Raw genomic sequence first — 18,985 nt, 5'->3', positions numbered from 1 at the left:
ATTTAGTTTAGCACTGTGCGCTACTATACCCTTTTGGTAGCACTAGCGCGCTGTGTTAATAAATATGATTTAGTTTACCACTGTGCGCTACTATATCCATTTTGGTAGCACTAGCGCACAGTGTTAATAAATAGTATTTAGTTTAGCACTGTGCGCTACTATACCCATTTAGTAGTACTTGCACACAGTGAAAATAAATATGATTAGTTTACCACTGTGCGCTACTGTACCCATTTTGGTAGTACTTGCCTACTGTGATAATAAATCGGATTTAGTTTAGCACTGTGCGCTACTATACACATTTGGTAGCACTAGCGCACAGTGATAATACATATGATTTGTTTACCACTTTGCGCTACTATACCCATTTGGTAGCACTAGCGCACAGTGTTAATAAATAGGATATAGTTGACCACTGTGCGCTACTATACCCATTTGGTAGCACTAGCACTCAGTGTTAATAAATAGGATTTAGTTTACCTCAGTGCGCTACTATACCCATTTGTTAGCACTAGCGCACGATGTTAATATATATGATTAGTTTAGCACTGTCCGCTACTATACACATTTGGTAGCACTAGCGCACAGTGTTAATACATAGGATTTAGTTTAGCACTATGCGCTACTATACCCATTTGTTAGCACTAGCGCACGATGTTAATATATATGATTAGTTTAGCACTGTCCCCTACTATACACATTTGGTAGCACTAGCGCACAGTGTTAATACATAGGATTTAGTTTACCACTGTGCGCCACTATACCCATTTGGTAGCTCTAGCGCACAATGTTAATAGATAGGATTTTGTTTAGCACTGTGCGCTACTATACCTTTTTGGTAGCACTAGCGCGCTTTGTTAATAAATAGGATTTAGTTGACCACTGTGCGCTACTATACCCATTTGGTAGCACTAGCACTCAGTGTTAATAAATAGGATTTAGTTTACCACAGTGCGCTACTATACCCATTTGTTAGCACTAGCGCACGATGTTAATATATATGATTAGTTTAGCACTGTCCGCTACTATACACATTTGGTAGCACTAGCGCACAGTGTTAATACATAGGATTTAGTTTAGCACTATGCGCTACTATACCCATTTGTTAGCACTAGCGCACGATGTTAATATATATGATTAGCACTGGTAATACTTGCCCACTGTGATAATAAATCGGATTTAGATTAGCACTGTGCGCTACTATACACATTTGTATCCGGATATTCACCCCCTAGACATTTACACCCCCGGAAAACTACCCCCGGACAACCACCACCTGGACAACTACCCCCTTAGGACAACTACCCCTTTAGGACAACTACCCCCGGACAAATACCCCCGGACAACTACCCCCTTAGGACAACAACCCCCTTAGGACAACTACCCCCTGGACAATTACCCCCGGACAATTACCCCTAGAAACAATTACCCCCTGACAATTACCCCCGGACAGTTACCCCTCCCCCCGGGTAATTACCCCGCGGACAACTACCTCTGACACAATACTCTCTGTAGGACGACTACCTCCTGGACCTGGACAATACTCCGAGGGCAAATAATCTTTTAGGACAACTACCTCCGTAGGACAACTAACCCCTGGACAACTACCACCCAGACAACTATCCCTTTAGAACAACTACCACCCGGACGGACAACTACCACCCAGACCATTCAACAACCTGACTCTACAACAGTGTATAAATAACTATATTTTAATTCGTTACTTTGACGAATTACTATTCATTATTGTAAACAAAAGTAAAAGATTCAACATAAATATAGTCCTAAGGAAGGGGGTAGTTGTCCGGGGGGTAGTTGACCGAGGGGTAGTTACCCGGGGGGTAGTTATCCTAAGAGGGTAGTTGTCCTAAGGGGGTAGTTGTCCGGGGGGTAGTTGTCCGGGGGTTGTTATCCTAAGGGGGTAGTTGTCCTAAGGGGGTAGTTGTCCTAAGGGGGTAGTTGTCCGGGTGGTAAACATCCGGGGGTAACTGTCTAGGGGGTTGGTGTCCTAGAACATATGCACTAGCGCACAGTGATAATAAATATGATTTGTTTACCACTGTGCGCTACTATACCCATTTGGTAGCACTAGCGCATAGTGATAATAAATAGGATTTAGTTTACCACTGTGCGCTACTATACCCATTTTGGTAGCACTAGCGCACAGTGAAAATAATTATGTTTAGTTTAGCACTGTGCGCTACTGTACCCATTTTGGTAGCACTAGCGCATAGTGATATTAAATAGGATTTAGTTTAGAACTGTGCGCTACTATACCCATTTGGTAGCACTAGCGCATAGTGATAATAAATATGATTAGTTTACCACTGTGCGCTACTATACCTATTTTGGTAGCACTAGCGCACAGTGTTAATAAATAGGATTTAGTTTAGCACTGTGCGCTACTATACACATTTGGAAGTACTAGCGCAAAGTGATAATAAATATAATTTGTTTACAACTGTGCGCTACTATACCCATTTGGTAGCACTAGCGCACAGTGTTAATAAATAGGATATAGTTGACCACTGTGCGCTACTATACCCATTTGGTAGCACTAGCACTCAGTGTTAATAAATAGGATTTAGTTTACCACAGTGCGCTACTATACCCATTTGTTAGCACTAGCGCACGATGTTAATATATATGATTAGTTTAGCACTGTAAGCTACTATACCCGTTTGGTAGCACTAGCGCACAATGTTAATAGATAGGAATTAGTTTACCACTGTGCGCTACTATACCCATTTGGAAAGCACTAGCGCATTGTGATAATAAATAGGATTTAGTTTAGCACTGTGCGCTACTGTACCCTTTTTGGTAGTACTTGCCCACTGTGATAATAAATCGGATTTAGTTTAGCACTGTGCGCTATTATACACATTTGGTAGCACTAGCGCACAGTGATAATAAATATGGTTTGTTTACCACTGTGCGCTACTATACCCATTTGGTAGCACTAGCGCACAGTGTTAATAAATAGGATATAGTTGACCACTGTGCGCTACTATACCCATTTGGTAGCACTAGCGCTCACAGTGTTAATAAATAGGATTTAGTTTACCACAGTGCGCTACTATACCCATTTGTTAGCACTAGCGCACGATGTTAATATATATGATTAGTTTAGCACTGTCCGCTACTATACACATTTGGTAGCACTAGCGCACAGTGTTAATACATAGGATTTAGTTTAGCACTATGCGTTACTATACCCATTTTGTAGCACAAGCACAAAGTGTTAATAAATAAGATTTACTTTAGCACTGTGCGCTACTATAACAATTTTGGTAGCGCTAGTGCACAGTGAAACTAAATATGATTAGTTTAGTACTGTGCGCTACTATACCCATTTGGTAGCACTAACGCACAGTGTTAATAAATAGGATTTAGTTTAGCAATATGCGCTACTATACCCATTTGGTAGCACTAGCGCACAGTGATAATAAATATTATTTGTTTACCACTGTGCGCCACTATACCCATTTGGTAGGACTAGCGCACAATGTAATAGATATGATTTAGTTTAGCACTGTGCGCTACTATACCCTTTTGGTAGCACTAGCGCGCTGTGTTAATAAATATGATTTAGTTTACCACTGTGCGCTACTATATCCATTTTGGTAGCACTAGCGCACAGTGTTAATAAATAGGATTTAGTTTAGCACTGTGCGCTACTATACCCATTTAGTAGTACTTGCACACAGTGAAAATAAATATGATTAGTTTACCACTGTGCGCTACTGTACCCATTTTGGTAGTACTTGCCTACTGTGATAATAAATCGGATTTAGTTTAGCACTGTGTGCTACTATACACATTTGGTAGCACTAGCGCACAGTGATAATACATATGATTTGTTTACCACTTTGCGCTACTATACCCATTTGGTAGCACTAGCGCACAGTGTTAATAAATAGGATATAGTTGACCACTGTGCGCTACTATACCCATTTGGTAGCACTAGCACTCAGTGTTAATAAATAGGATTTAGTTTACCACAGTGCGCTACTATACCCATTTGTTAGCACTAGCGCACGATGTTAATATATATGATTAGTTTAGCACTGTCCGCTACTATACACATTTGGTAGCACTAGCGCACAGTGTTAATAAATAGGATTTAGTTTAGCAGTGGTAGTACTTGCCCACTGTGATAATAAATCGGATTTAGTTTAGCACTGTGCGCTACTATACACATTTGTATCCGGATATTCACCCCCTAGACATTTACCCCCGGAAAACTACCCCCGGACAACCACCACCTGGACAACTACCCCCTAAGGACAACTACCCCTTTAGGACAACTACCCCCTGGACAATTACCCCCGGACAATTACCCCTAGGAACAATTACCCCTAGGAACAATTACCCCCTGACAATTACCCCCCGGACAGTTACCCCTCCCCCCGGGTAATTACCCCGCGGACAACTACCTCTGACACAATACTCTCCGTAGGACGACTACCTCCTGGACCTGGACAATACTCCGAGGGCAAATAATCTTTTAGGACAACTACCTCCGTAGGACAACTAACCCCTGGACAACTACCACCCAGACAACTATCACTTTAGAACAACTACCACCCGGACGGACAACTACCACCCAGACCATTCAACAACCTGACTCTGCAACAGTGTATAATAGGAATTAATAACTATATTTTAATTCGTTACTTTGACGAATTACTATTCATTATTGTAAACAAAAGTAAAAGATTGAACATAAATATAGTCCTAAGGGAGGGGGTAGTTGTCCGGGGTTAGTTGACCGGGGGGTAGTTACCCGGGTGGTAATTATCCTAAGGTGGTAGTTGTCCTAAGGGAGTAGTTGTCCGGGGGGTAGTTGTCCAGGGGGTTGTTATCCTAAGGGGGTAGTTGTCCTAAGGGGGTAGTTGTCCGGGGAGTAGTTGTCCGGGGGGTAGTTGTCCTAAGGGGGTAGTTGTCCGGGGAGTAGTTGTCCGGGGGGTAGTTGTCTAGGGGGTAGGTGTCCTAGAACCGACACATTTGGTAGCACTAGCGCACAGTGAAAATAATTATGTCTAGTTTAGCACTGTGCGCTACTGTACCCATTTTGGTAGCACTAGCGCATAGTGATATTAAATAGGATTTGGTTTAGAACTGTGCGCTACTATACCCATTTAGTAGTACTTGCGCACAGTGTTAATAAATAGGATTTAGTTTAGCACTGTGCGCTACTATACCCATTTAGTAGTACTTGCGCACAGTGATAATAAATATGATTTGTTTACCACTGTGCGCTACTATACCCATTTGGTAGCACTAGCGCATAGTGTTAATAAATAGGATTTAGTTTACCACTGTGCGCTACTCTACCCATTTTGGTAGCACTAGCGCGCAGTGAAAATAATTATGTTTAGCTTAGCACTGTGCGCTACTGTACCCATTTTGGTAGCACTAGCGCATAGTGATATTAAATAGGATTTAGTTTAGAACTGTGCGCTACTATATCCATTTAGTAACACTAGCGCACAGTGAAAATAAATATGATTAGTTTAGCACTGTGCGCTACTATACCCATTTTGAAAGCACTAGCGCATAGTGATAATAAAAAGGATTTAGTTTAGCACTGTGCGCTACTATACCCATTTGTATTTTTAACGAATAATGAGCTAGCGTTTTCAGTCGCTGTCTATGTGTGTACAATCAACTTTATTATTGCAGTTAAACCACCACCCACACTACCACCCTCCCCTCACTGGCATAAGTAGCCTTGTAATGCCAGTAAAGGATAGGCCTACAGCATGAAGGATCACATGCCCTAAACGCAGAACAACTTTGGTGGGTAGGAACCAACTTAAGTATGAATTGGCTCTAAACAAAATTGACAACCATAAGGGTTACTTGTTGAGTTGAGTTAGATAATTATTTATTGACGATTAAAGCGAATTTACGGTTAGCCCCGAATAGATGTGTTTTTCACAAATTGTTTGTTTGTTAAACACATATACAAATAAATATTTATAACTGACAGTTTCTTCTCAACGTTTTTATTTTTAATACTGTAATTCCAAAACAGGGTGCTAATTTTAGTTGAGTACATAAATCACCGTGTCTATTTATTCGTTCCTGTAAAAATACTATTGTACATGTGAAATCGCCTGTTTTTAACGCTGAAATTAATATGCATTCGAGAACCCTCCGTGGGCACGAGTTTAGTGGTATATTATTTGTAAAACATGAAAACAATTAATATTCCGTTACTAAATGGATAAAGAATATATTAAAAAATTGTTCCTCTTTGCACCCATCCTCTTCCCAATCCCTCAACCCTAATGTTACACACAAAACACAAATTAAGTTTGTTTAGATTTGACTCAAACAATTGGTCTCATTTTTCTCTTTCGGAAGTAATTCCCAGAGTGCTGATTTTAGTTGAGTACATAAATCACCGTGTCTATTTATTCGTTCCTGTAAACGACATGTATTATTGTCCTGCGGTATAACTACAAAACGAATTCGAACAATACTAACGTTCTTTCAAATGATGCTACTGAAACATATTGATGTCAATATCGTCAACAACTTCCCGTTGAACAATCTATTTAACCGAATAAGTCAAGAGATCATCAACAATCTCAAATAAGTTTTCTTAGAAAACAGATTTGCAGGAAATTCTTGATATTATTTTTTTCACGCTGCTGCTCTAGCCCGCTACGTCCCATTAGGACTACTAATTCAGAAGCTAAAGCAAGCAGCAGTTATAGTTCTAAGGACAGTTTTGCGAAAATGGAAACTCCACTATAATTTATAGATTTCCAGCTGCTAGACTCAGAAAACGTCTGGGAAAAGAGTCTATTAGCAGTGGCGTATCCAGGATTTTGAAGTTGGGGGGGGGGGGGGGGGCCCGGAATTGCCAATTTGCCGACAAAATTAGTGTCATTACCTGTACATAGGGCCTACACCCCGATATACACCTGATCAATATATGTTCAGGATTGCATAGTCATATGTTGTCTTATAGGGATAACGATGCAAAATTAAAACCAAATTAAACATTATCTGTTAGTATGCTGTATTAATATTACAATAAAAAAAGAATTACGAAAATCTGACTTGTAGTTTTCGAAATATAGGGTCTAAAACATCGCCGAAAAAGATCGTTTTTAGCCACGAAAGAAGTAAAACCATTTGAGGCCGGCCTCAGTCGACAATTCTATTAACTACGCCATTTTTGGTTTAAATAATTACATATGATTACGTTTTTTAGTAATTTATTTTATATATCACCCATTGGAAATATCAATAAAACATGTTATTAAATGCTTATAAAATATAAAAAGTTGTTTACTTAACGGAATTCGGACAAATTCATTGCTCTAACTTTGTGTATAACCATGGAGTAAAGAATAATTATTCTTTACTCCATGGTATAACGAGAGATCATGTGAGTTCATGGTACTGTACACGCGCGAGAGAAAACATTTCGCTGCGGGTGATTCGCATCCACCAATCAAATCAAATCAGCCAGAATCCAAAATCATTCAACCGTGACCAATGCCGATAATCACGGGAAAGCTCAGCTTTGATTGGCTAACGATGACATCATATCACACAATGGTGGTTTTCTAATTGAGCCTCACGGAATATTATGTTCCAAAAATTAAATACATGGATATTTTTTATGGTATGTGTGCTTTTTCTTTAAAAAATTTGAATAATAAAGGCCTCATATCGAGAAAAAACCGGGTTTTTGGCACTTATAATAAATATATCTTAGAGAAAAAAGCACATGGCAAGTGGAACTATATAATCTTAGCGTAGGAAAACATACAAATCCCAGGTCAACTGCAAAAACAAGGTTGAATAGGATAAGGTCACCGGACCGTTCAAAGACTTTTTAAGAGTAAACAATCTAGCGCGTACGGCCGTACGACGTGCAAGATGAGAAGATATTTTAACCTAATTTTTTACGTGTTTGGTTAGATGTAATGAAAATAAAAAATAGTTGATCTGAAGGTAATAATATGATATGTAAATAAACAAACACTCAAAAGAATTATGTTTACAGTACAATTATTGTCAGAATAATAGTTTATTCTTATTTGCTTAACTTTATTTTTTCCCCGGCACCTTTGTTTGCCGACGGACGCGATGATATGCCGACGGACGCCAAATCAGGGGGGGCCCGGGCCCCCCCGGCCCCCCCACTGGATACGCCACTGTCTATTAGGACATGTCATGCTAAAATTACAAATCCCAAAGCATTTTTCTGGTATTTATGAGTCCCATTTGCCTATAATACTGACTTTTAACTGTAATTCACTGTCAGATATTCATTGAATTATTATCGAAACAGTCCATTAAAGTTTGTGTTTATAATAGGATACTTCACACTTGAAATATCTAGGGTGATGAAGTGACCCCCAGACTTGACCTTAGCAATAAAATTAATTAAAGTGACAGAAATTGAGTATTCACTTTTGTAACAAAAAAATAATATTTATTCACATATAAAAAGAGAAAAGAAACTTAAAAACCATTGTCTTACAGACAATTTAAGTATTTGTTGCTTTAAATTACATTTTTTCAGGTAAAATAACTATTATGTGACAATAAAATGACACATTCAAAAACATTTGAAATAAAAAATATTTTTCAATAAGCGAGCGGCGTTTTTTGTAAGAAATATTTCTTGTTTATACTATAACTGGTATCCAACCAAAAGTAGTTTTCCAAAAAAGTGTGATATGCCCAAATATGACAGTGATATTCCCAAATATATGGTAGTGATATAGGCACATCACATTTTTTGGCATTATAAAGACACAATAAATAAATAAAATAGTGTCACACGTACGTTTGAATGTATAACTTTTTCATTTGGGCAAAATTATTTTACGTAGGCCTATGTTAGAGGGCTAAAGGTATGTAAGAGGAAGGCCTAGCCATGGAGGAAATTTCTCTATGGCCTAACCTATTTTCATCGGCGCGCAGGCCTTCCAACTTCTGTGTCATTTTCTTTTATACTAAAGTCTGTTTTTCTTTAATACAACGAATGAGTGTGAAATTCAATCCAATGCAATAATTATACGGATATTGCCCAACTGCTTACGTGACCTGGTACATCATTGTGAGGAAATTGTGGTTGTAAATAGAGTTACTTGGTGAAAACCATCCATGCATATAATGCATTGTGAATATTATTACATAAATACCAAAACTGTTTTCTGGTTGAACATTCTTACAAGATGATTGTACCACAATACATCGTTGTCTGCTTTATGACTTGTCTACATATATCGAAATCCAGAATAATCTGGTCTTCATACGATTCGTTTGAATTAGGTAAGTTATCGAAATTGTGCATAGCAAATTTACTTGAATAGAAATCAGATAGGATCTTTAAAAGTACCAACATACGATTAATAGCAATACACATAGGCCTACAAAGCCTAGATTTTGATATCTTTGCATGAATTCGTCGAAGAACCACATACCAAATCTATTAAATAGCCTATCTTGATAATTCAAGCTCAGTGCCTTGTTGTTTGATAGACAGACCATACGAAATAACACTCAAATTGTGTTGACAACAGATCTTAGATCTACAGTAGTCCTTAGGTGCTACTGGACATTCCGAGGAGCAAACATAGTTGGGGAGATCGGACTTTCAGCATTGCTGGACCTAGCTTCTGGAACCACCTACCTTTGAACATTAAACAAACATCATTATTGAGCACCTTTAAGTCACTACTCAAAACTCACATTTTCTGATGTTTTTGGCAGCGCCATGAGCAATGACTGTTGGAATGGCGCTATATGAATCGAACGATTGATTGATTGAAAAAATACATTAGTGACAGACTAGTCTTCCCCTAAATGTCTTTGTGTCTTCTGCAACCAGATAATCTTCTACTTTGCTGAATGATGTTTCTATAACTTATCAGATAGATAATTCCAAATGACAGCATGGACGGAGAGGCGAGATTCTCGTAATATGTGACTATTATGGGCGGCCATTAGGGCCAAAATAGACAAACGTTGCCGTACGAACAATTCCGCTCCCGTAAGGCAAACTAATGGCGTTAAAGACACAATTCCTCGAGTGACAAACAAATATTGCCGTACGGACACACAAACACATTGCCATATGAACAAATTGCCGTATGGTTAAATTGGCGTAAGGACAAACATTGGCGTAAGGACACAAATTGGCGTAAGGACAAAAATTGCCGAAAGGACAAAATTGCCGAAAGGACAAAAATTGGCGTAAGGACAAAAATTGGCGTACGGTCTAACTAAATATAAACGTTGAGGGCAGCATAGTAATTTAAAACCACGTGACTGAAACCACTCTGTTGTGTGTCCAGTCCTGATGGGGAATAAAACCATAATCATGGAAGGCTTGTGTTAAGCTAGCCAACAATATAGGCCAGCCGACAATAAGCCAGCCCACTTTTATTTTTTCCAGCCAACAGTAACTATGAAACACCGTTTGTGTATTTTTTACATTTTCAGTGTTACTTATGGTTTTTATGGTATTAGAAATGAAATATTTGTGAGAAAACGGCGGATTGCTCCTGGGAGTCACTTGGTGGGATTATACTAGGGTACCTCTTTAGTCGTCCAGTAAAAGTTGGAGTAGACCTATGACCGCTGGTCCCGTTTACTCAGCCCTCATCTTTTAAATCTGAGTGTAACTCAATTACGATTTTTAATATTATAGTGAAATTTGATACTGTATTTGTGAGAAAACGGCGGATTGCTCCTGGGAGTTACTTGGTGGGATTATACTAGGGTACCTCCTTAGTCGTCCAGTATAAGTTAAAGTAGGACCGCTGGTCCCGTTTACTCAGCATTTATCTTTTAAATCTGAGTGTAACTCAATTACGATTTTTAATATTATAGTGAAGTTTACTCAGCATTTATCTTTTGAATTGTGTACTGTATTTGTGAGAAACGGCGGATTTAAAAGATGAGGGCTGAGTAAACGGGACCAGTGGTCATACTCTAACTTTCACTGGACGACTAAGGAGGTACCCTAGTATAATCCCACCAAGTGACTCCCAGGAGCAATCCGCCGTTTTCTCACAAATAGCCTACAGTATAAAATTTCACTATATATAAAAAATCGTAATTGAGTTACACTCAGATTTTTAAAAGATAAATGCTGAGTAAACGGGACCAGTGGTCATACTTTAACTTATACTGGACGACTAAGGAGGTACCCTAGTATAATCCCACCAAGTAACTCCCAGGAGCAATCCGCCGTTTTCTCACAAATACAGTATCCAATTTCACTATAATATTAAAAATCGTAATTGAGTTACACTCAGATTTTTAAAAGATAAATGCTGAGTAAACGGGACCAGTGGTCATACTCTAACTTATACTGGACGACCAAGGAGGTACCCTAGTATAATCCCACCAAGTAACTCCCATGAGCATTCCGCCGTTTTCTCACAAATACAGTATCAAATTTCACTATGATATTAAAAATCATAATTGAGTTACACTCAGATTTAAAAGATGAAGGCTGAGTAAACGGGAACACTACAGCGGTCCTACTCTAACTTATACTGGACGACTAAGGGTACCCTAGTATAATCCCACCAAGTGACTCCCAGGAGCAATCCGCCGTTTTCTCAAATATTTAATTTCTAATACCATAAAAACCATAAATAAGTAACACTGAAAATGTAAAAAATACACAAACGGTGTTTCATAGTTATTGTTGTGGCTGGAAAAAATAAAAGTGGGAAGGCTTATTGTCGGCTGGCCTATATTGTTGGCCTTCCATGATTATGTTTTTATTCCCCATCAGGACTAGACACACAGAGTGGTTTCAGTCACGTGGTTTTAAATTACTATGCTGCCCTCAACGTTTATATTTAGTTAGACTGTACGCCAATTTTTGTCCTTTCGGCAATTTTGTCCTTTCGGCAATTTTTGTCCTTACGCCAATTTTTGTCCTTACGCCAATGTTTGTCCTTACGCCAATGTTTGTCCTTACGCCAATTTAACCATACGGCAATTTGTTCATATGGCAATGTGTTTGTGTGTCCGTACGGCAATATTTGTTTGTCACTCGAGGAATTATGTCTTTAACGCCATTAGTTTGCCTTACGGGAGCGGAATTGTTCGTACGGCAACGTTTGTCTATTTTGGCCCTAATGGCCGCCCATAGACTATATCCTTACACTTTCGTCTATGAATTTACAGTCCGTACACTGTCCGTGGTGGTGGTTAACGTACTTGCCTTCCAATCCCAAGGTTCTGGGTTCAATTTTTGTAACTTGACTCTTTCAACTCCACTCCGTAAGCCTCAAATGACACTTACTTTATAAGCACTATACATATAAAATAGTTTATCCATCCTGTAATTGGTTTGTTCTCGCTGTTGGGTATGCAATTGTCTATCTTTATAGATATTGATCATTATGATATACAGTTTAATACTATTGATGAATATAAGTAGCTTAATGTACGTTTCCCAAAATTGTTTAGTGTCGGAGTTTAAACAAACCAGACAAAGTTCAACAAGTGCAAATGGTCCTCCTGCACGTGGTGTTGACGGCAGAACAAATGGAAACTACGAGGTCGGCCATACATGCACGCACACTAGTAAGTGATATTTTAACGAATTCTACATAATATTTGTATGAACCTTTATATAACATAACAATAAGTAAAACAGTCTCGCATAGGAGAAATTACAGGACCCACATATAGTACATTTTTGACATGATGGCATATAAGTAAAATGAAACATGAAGACGACAATTTCGAAAGATTTGTCTGGGCAAGAATATATTTAAATTTTGGAAAAAAAATAGATACAGAAGCAAGATGCGCATTACTTTAAATTTACGACGAAAAAGAGGAAAATCTATTAGGCCTGTTACAGTATGTGCTTATTTGAGTCAAATCCTTCAAATTCTAAAACAGTTATTCATTGGTGTGATCAAAAAAATAAAATTGCTCACAATTTGGTCAGGGGAAAGCGGTCATTTTGGAAGTTTATATTTTTCCAGGTTTACGGTATAATACTATAGGCCTAATATATACAGTTCAAAATCATGTATATTGTGTTTTGTCAAACTGGGTAGGCTACTATATAAACATGTATCTATCCAGAACATCAATGTGAATTTTGGTCTAATTACAAACAACTGACACGCATTTGGTTTTTATTTCGAACCTATAAAATATTGTACAAAAGTCAAGATAGATAAATAGACAAGACGAACCAATTATTAATCCACAGTTTTTTGTTGTGCATTTTTCCGGCCATTTTGAAAGGCGCTTTCCCATGCCAAGTTCCGCCTTCCTGCAAAATTGTCTTTACATCACGTCTGAGGCATGAGTGCATATACTTCAGATTCTAATTATCTTCGTTCTTTTTAAATTGTCCTTCATATTACGTTAAATTAATTATTTCAACATATGACATATTTCATAATACTATTTGGTGTTAAGAGTTGATTAGTTTCTTTTAACTAAATCTTATCACCTTTTGTCAATGACGATTGTTTATATTTATGCTGTTTTTGTTGGCAATAAGGTAAAGTTTAAAAAAATTGCGTTTTAAACAGTTAATACAATTAATTCAACCGTATCATTATTTCACTGAAAGAGTCAGAGAATAATCCATGGTGGTATGTTGACCTCGGAACGGAAACAGTCATTTCGAAGGTTGTTATATATAACAGAAACAATTGTTGTGGTAAGATTACATTAACAATATATTAAACCCTAAAGATTAAAGGTATATTTAAATTCCCAAAAAAATAATCAACCAACAAAATCAGATTTTAAATAGGCTATTTTGCAGTTTTAACACCTAAAATTACCTGAAAAATCTGCTTTAAAACAGTTAATAAGTTCTTTATTAAGTTAATGTGCAACCTATCTCTAGGCCTGATCCTGTTTGCTATTTATTTGAACAGCAATAAGTCCATTGTACTTTTACCGCATTTCACTTTTATTGGTTATTAACTTTCATTTTTTTTCTTTTAAGAGGAGAGGTTAGCAGATATAGAGGTTCGTGTTGGCAATAGCAAAGTTTCACCATTTTCAAGTAATTCACAATGTGATTCGAGGATTTCACACAGAGATGCAATCTCAAGAAATCCAGTAGAACTTACCTGTAACCCGCCTATTTCTGGGAGGTACGTTACGGTATCTAAAGCGATGGGATTAATCACTTTATGTGAAGTAAAGGTTTACAAAGGTGCGTATAATAAATATATGTTGCTGCAGTACGTAAACTATTTTTAGGGTTTTATGAAATAAACTGTAAACTACATGCTGCCAATGGTGTTTAATGCTATTTGGATATTCACTTACTTACTTACTACTTAAGCTTAGTTCCCAATTAAGAATAATTTCTGCCGCAACGTAATCGACGAACACGTAATTACGGATACTAAACGCTCTCGACGAATTTACTGGCTTATTATGTATGCTGTACGTCGAAGACATACCGTGCAGTCAGGAAAGTATCTTGACACAGATGCCGCACCACCTATTCTCCAGAACCCAGCAGCTCGCACAGCGTTTAGCGTAATGCCTCTACCCTGATACTTATTTAGTAATACAAAAGCCAGAAGAAATTATTTAATTGTTTGCATCCCTTTCCCTTTTAAAAATTTACGATATAAATTGCCTTCAACAATGTATTTTTGTATACTCTTGGTTAAATTCCCTAATCCCCGCTCAATTTCAACCCCTGTTCAAATTCAATTTCAACTATCATAGTCATAACACAAGAACCTCAAATAAAATACATATTCCATTACACAAAACACTATCTTTCCAACATAACATTCAGTTTTCAGGGCCAAAATATTGGAACAACTTACCCAAATACATAACCGAATCGCCAACAAAAAAACATTTCACTTTTAAGCTAAAAAGGCATCTATTATCCACATATAATCACTGAATCCTAAATAATATTAATTCAAATTTCATTGATATTTTCAATCGGTTATTTTTGTTTACTTTGGTTTTTTTAGGCCTATAGTGACTTGATTAACGTTAATCCGTTAATACCTTGTACATCTTTAGTTTATTTTATAGAGTCTAACCCTTCCAGTTGGACAAAACAGCAGCAATTAAAAATCAACATTTTGTTATGGATTTTCTGGAAACAGTAGGTAGGTCATTATCTTCCATTCCATGTTGCAGATATACAGAATCCTAATGTGTTGTGTCCAAACGATATTGAGATAAGTTCTGATGTCAATCAGAATTTGAATCCTGTTACGTGGCGACCTCCCACGGTTATTGAAAACACCGGTGTCACAGTAGCAACTTGCTTAAAGCCATCTGGATCCTTATTTGAAGTTGGGTTCACCAAGATTACTTGTTCTGCAACTGACCCAAGTGGAAATGAGGGGAATTGTTCGTTTGTAGTTCATGTCAAAGGTTAGTATTTAAGAATATTAGTCGCTTTACGGAAGAACTGAAAGTTAATCATTTACACTGTATAACCAGGGAAGAGTATAATTTCACTCTTTCCGGGTAAAACACAACGATGGAATATAATATAAAACAAAAAACAACTTAAGTTGTATCATTTTCGTACGTCACTACAATATTGTAGATAATTTATACTCGACTAGAATGTTTTTTTTAAGAATTCAGATAAATACTGTAGCATCTAATCTTTTGGAGTGTGATTGCCAAACAATGATGATATTTTATGTACGGTACTAATTCAGCATGCATAATGACAATTTTGTTTATTATATCTACACAGATACTTTTTATGGCAAAAATGAGAAATGTTAATACAACATAAATATAAAAGAAAAATTAGTTAATCGTTGCTTAGTAAAAACACTCAAAATCAAAGGTACTTGTTATATTATACTTACTTGTAATGTTTTACAATTTATTTTATAACACTTTCTACAACATACTACATTTAGATGACAAAGAGCCTACCATCACTTGCCCCGAACACATTATCGTGAACCATGACGTTGACCAGTCTGAAAATCCTGTAACTTGGAACGAACCCACAGTAATCGACAACGTACATAAAGATATATCAGCAACGTGTACACATGCATCTGGATCAATCTTTGACGTTGGTTCAACTATTGTCACGTGTTCGGCAGCAGATGGTACTGGAAATGTAGGCATTTGTTCGTTTGTTGTACATGTCACAGGTCATACATTCATTCCAGGTAAAGATTTATTAAGGGTTTTCCTTCACAACTACTACTACTATTATTATTATTAGTGGTGTTACCGTTTACAACCGGAACTGCACTCTATTCTACAAACTGTTTCTGAACCTACAATTATATATTTTTTTAAGTTATGGAAGAAAACTGTGAAATATAGAGTTGTAGAGTACACCTACTCTACAACTAGAGTACACCTACTCTATCTTAGCAAGATATGCGTACATTATTTGCTATTTATATCAACTTCCTTTCTTTTGTAGATGTCCCTACCGTTATGTGTCCTCACAGCATCTCAACGTGCTCTGATGAATCTTTGCAACCAGTGACATGGAATGATCCAAAGGTGATGGACGATTTTGATAGCGATTTAGTGGCAACCTGCATACCTTCATCTGGTGATCACTTTTCACGTGGATCAACACAGGTCACATGTTCAGTAACTAATTCATTTGGAAACAATGGCAACTGTTCTTTTTTTGTTGATGTTACAAGTCCCAAGGCACCACAAGGTAGGTCTAAAATGTCGTCATATACTAACCTATATATTACCTCAAAATTATAACCAAACAGGACGTGTAGAACATTCTTGGAGTGTATACATTTTATATCAGTTCATTTTAAATTAAATTACATACTTACAAATGTATACACATCAAACTGTAATGATATAAAAAAGGATAACATATAACGTGCATGTACAAATCACTGTAATTAAGAATACTATCATTTTGATTTATTTATTCTCAAGTTTAATAAAATAATTAGCTTCAATGTAGTAATTCCCATTACGGTAAAGCGTAGTGTTGTTTTACACAGCGGACCAAACACTTAATTTCTTTATGACAAAAACAGAAGGCTCTGGGTTTCTAATAAACCAATCCTTCAACCTAACGTTTTTATGAATTCTTAGTCTTTAAAGCTTCTTCCCAAGATAAGGATACGTCTGACGTCACGCGCGGTTACCTTACAGCAGCCGTTGCCGTTCTTGGTATCATGGTACTTATATTGGTATTAGCAAACATCATCATAGCAAGGTTTGAGAAGTGATTTATCTATTTTTGGCAAATATTATTTTTTTATTTAATTACCAGAAATAAAAAGGTACAGAGATCAATGACAATAGATGTAAAAATCAACAAAACTAATTAAAAAAACACCAAAAACAAAATTAAGTAATTACGCCATAGAGCTTGCAAACAAGAGGACATATAATAGGCAAATTAAATTATTTTACAGAAAATAAATAGAAAATTATAAATTAGACGTACGTAAACAAAAACATTAAATATGATATATTTGATAGATAAGTAATGAACTAACTACGATAAGAGTTCTAATGAGTGGATAAGAAAAGAAAGAAGATTTAGAGCCAAAGCATTGTCAAATTAAGCTAATTAAGATAAATAAATAAGGTATGGACTGTTTTTGGTTCAACAAAGAAGTAACAAAATCTAGATTTTTAATCAATAAATGCTTTCGTTTTTTGCAGATACTATAAACGCAAGTGTGACAGATTAGCTGGAGGATTGATTATGAAAATGGAGGATAACAACGCTTCTTAGAATTAATAGGAATAAATAAATACCGTACATTTTACCAAACTATATTTATATAAGCCTACAGATAAAAAAAAAGGTTATATACTAATAGTAATACCAAGCCCAGCGGTATTGCTTCAGACTAATGCCATTTCCAAGTTGGGGAAATTCAGACATTTAAAATTAGACTTTAGAGTAAGTATCACTTAATAAACTAAAACCTACAGTGACGAAGCAATGCCCCAACAATTCATGATAAATTTGAATTCAAGATTCAATTTTTAAACATATATTTGTATTACTAGGCTTAATATTAGTGAGACAGTACACAAATGTAAATTTGTTCAACTTCAATCCTGTTTACATAATAGTTGTGAACAATGCTTTTTTAATTTAAGTATTGTAATATATTATATTCGCAAATCGCAGGTAAAACTATAAATACCTTTCTAAACCCTAACTAAATTGTTTTATTTAAACTATACAAATATACAATTTTAAAAACTGCCTACATTAATTTTTGGTTCAGGTTAATCTGACGTAATTGCACCGATTTTTCACAAGTTGTTCTAAGCTCAAAACCTCAAAAGTTTCCAATTCCAACTTCTTCAAAAATGACAATGGCAATGAAAATGATTGAAAATGACAATTCAATCAATTTCGAGTTTTCGATCCAAATGGTTAGACTACGTGAAAGGTGTTTTTAGTAGTAAAATATTTGCTGAATAAATAAAGAGGTTGATTAACATGCAAGTATGGGTTAAGAAAAAGGACAAACTCGGTGTTGATGACGTGAAAGTATGTTGTTTATCAATAAAGACAGCAAAATATACAAAATGGAGGTGCGCAGGACATATAGGAAGGATACACGATAATAGATGGACACAATTGACAACGGAGTGGCAACCATTATATGGGAAAAGAAAGAGGGGTATACCTCATTCGAGATGGAGGGATGAGCTCGTTAGACAGGCCGGTACCACAGCATGGCCAAGATTTGCAAAATATAGGAACAACTGGCATCAATTGGGAAAGGCCTTTGCCCAGCAGTGGGACGATATGGGCTGAAGAAAGGAATGCTGTAGAAATGTTTAACAATATTGAGTTGACTTCACAACACAGATCAAATTAAAGCACACCCTCTGTGGGCAAATAAGCATATAACTGTCGATCATTTTGAATGGACTCTGGTTTTATAACCTAAATGGGGTATTTCTAGTTTAATATATCCACTCCGGTGAAATAATCTATTAACTAAACGAGTTCGAACAATGCTAACGC

General features: G+C 36.7%; 1 protein-coding gene and 2 long non-coding RNA genes across 4 annotated transcripts in view; 1 reads left to right on the top strand and 2 right to left on the bottom strand.

Annotated features, from left to right (window-relative positions):
* Positions 1 to 18,985, bottom strand: part of LOC144845296 (uncharacterized) — a 190,422-nt gene that overhangs the window by 25,509 nt on the left and 145,928 nt on the right. The gene's annotated exons all lie outside the window — the stretch shown is intronic.
* Positions 1,465 to 4,756, bottom strand: LOC144845347 (uncharacterized). The gene is made up of 3 exons (XR_013612540.1): positions 4,598 to 4,756; positions 1,525 to 1,636; positions 1,465 to 1,492 (listed from the first exon to the last, which is right to left on the bottom strand). It is a non-coding gene; the product is annotated as an uncharacterized LOC144845347 (long non-coding RNA).
* On the top strand, positions 9,177 to 18,739 carry LOC144844941 (hyalin-like). 2 transcript variants are annotated; one of them, XM_078702055.1, is made up of 9 exons: positions 9,177 to 9,309; positions 12,472 to 12,588; positions 13,601 to 13,690; positions 13,985 to 14,197; positions 15,157 to 15,396; positions 15,903 to 16,163; positions 16,427 to 16,675; positions 17,077 to 17,162; positions 17,656 to 18,739. In XM_078702055.1, the coding sequence occupies exons 1-9, from the start codon at positions 9,213 to 9,215 to the stop codon at positions 17,662 to 17,664; spliced, it is 1,362 nt and encodes a 453-aa protein (XP_078558181.1). In that variant the 5' UTR covers positions 9,177 to 9,212; the 3' UTR covers positions 17,665 to 18,739. The 2 variants fall into 2 exon arrangements, with proteins under 2 accessions (XP_078558181.1, XP_078558180.1); XM_078702054.1 differs by having other exon boundaries at positions 17,077 to 17,200.

This window comes from Antedon bifida, chromosome 6 (genome assembly GCF_963402885.1).
Source record: "Antedon bifida chromosome 6, ecAntBifi1.1, whole genome shotgun sequence".
Classification (NCBI taxonomy): Eukaryota; Metazoa; Echinodermata; class Crinoidea; order Comatulida; family Antedonidae; genus Antedon; species Antedon bifida.
Note: the sequence above shows the minus strand (reverse complement) of the source record. Positions and strands in the feature narration are given on the sequence as shown.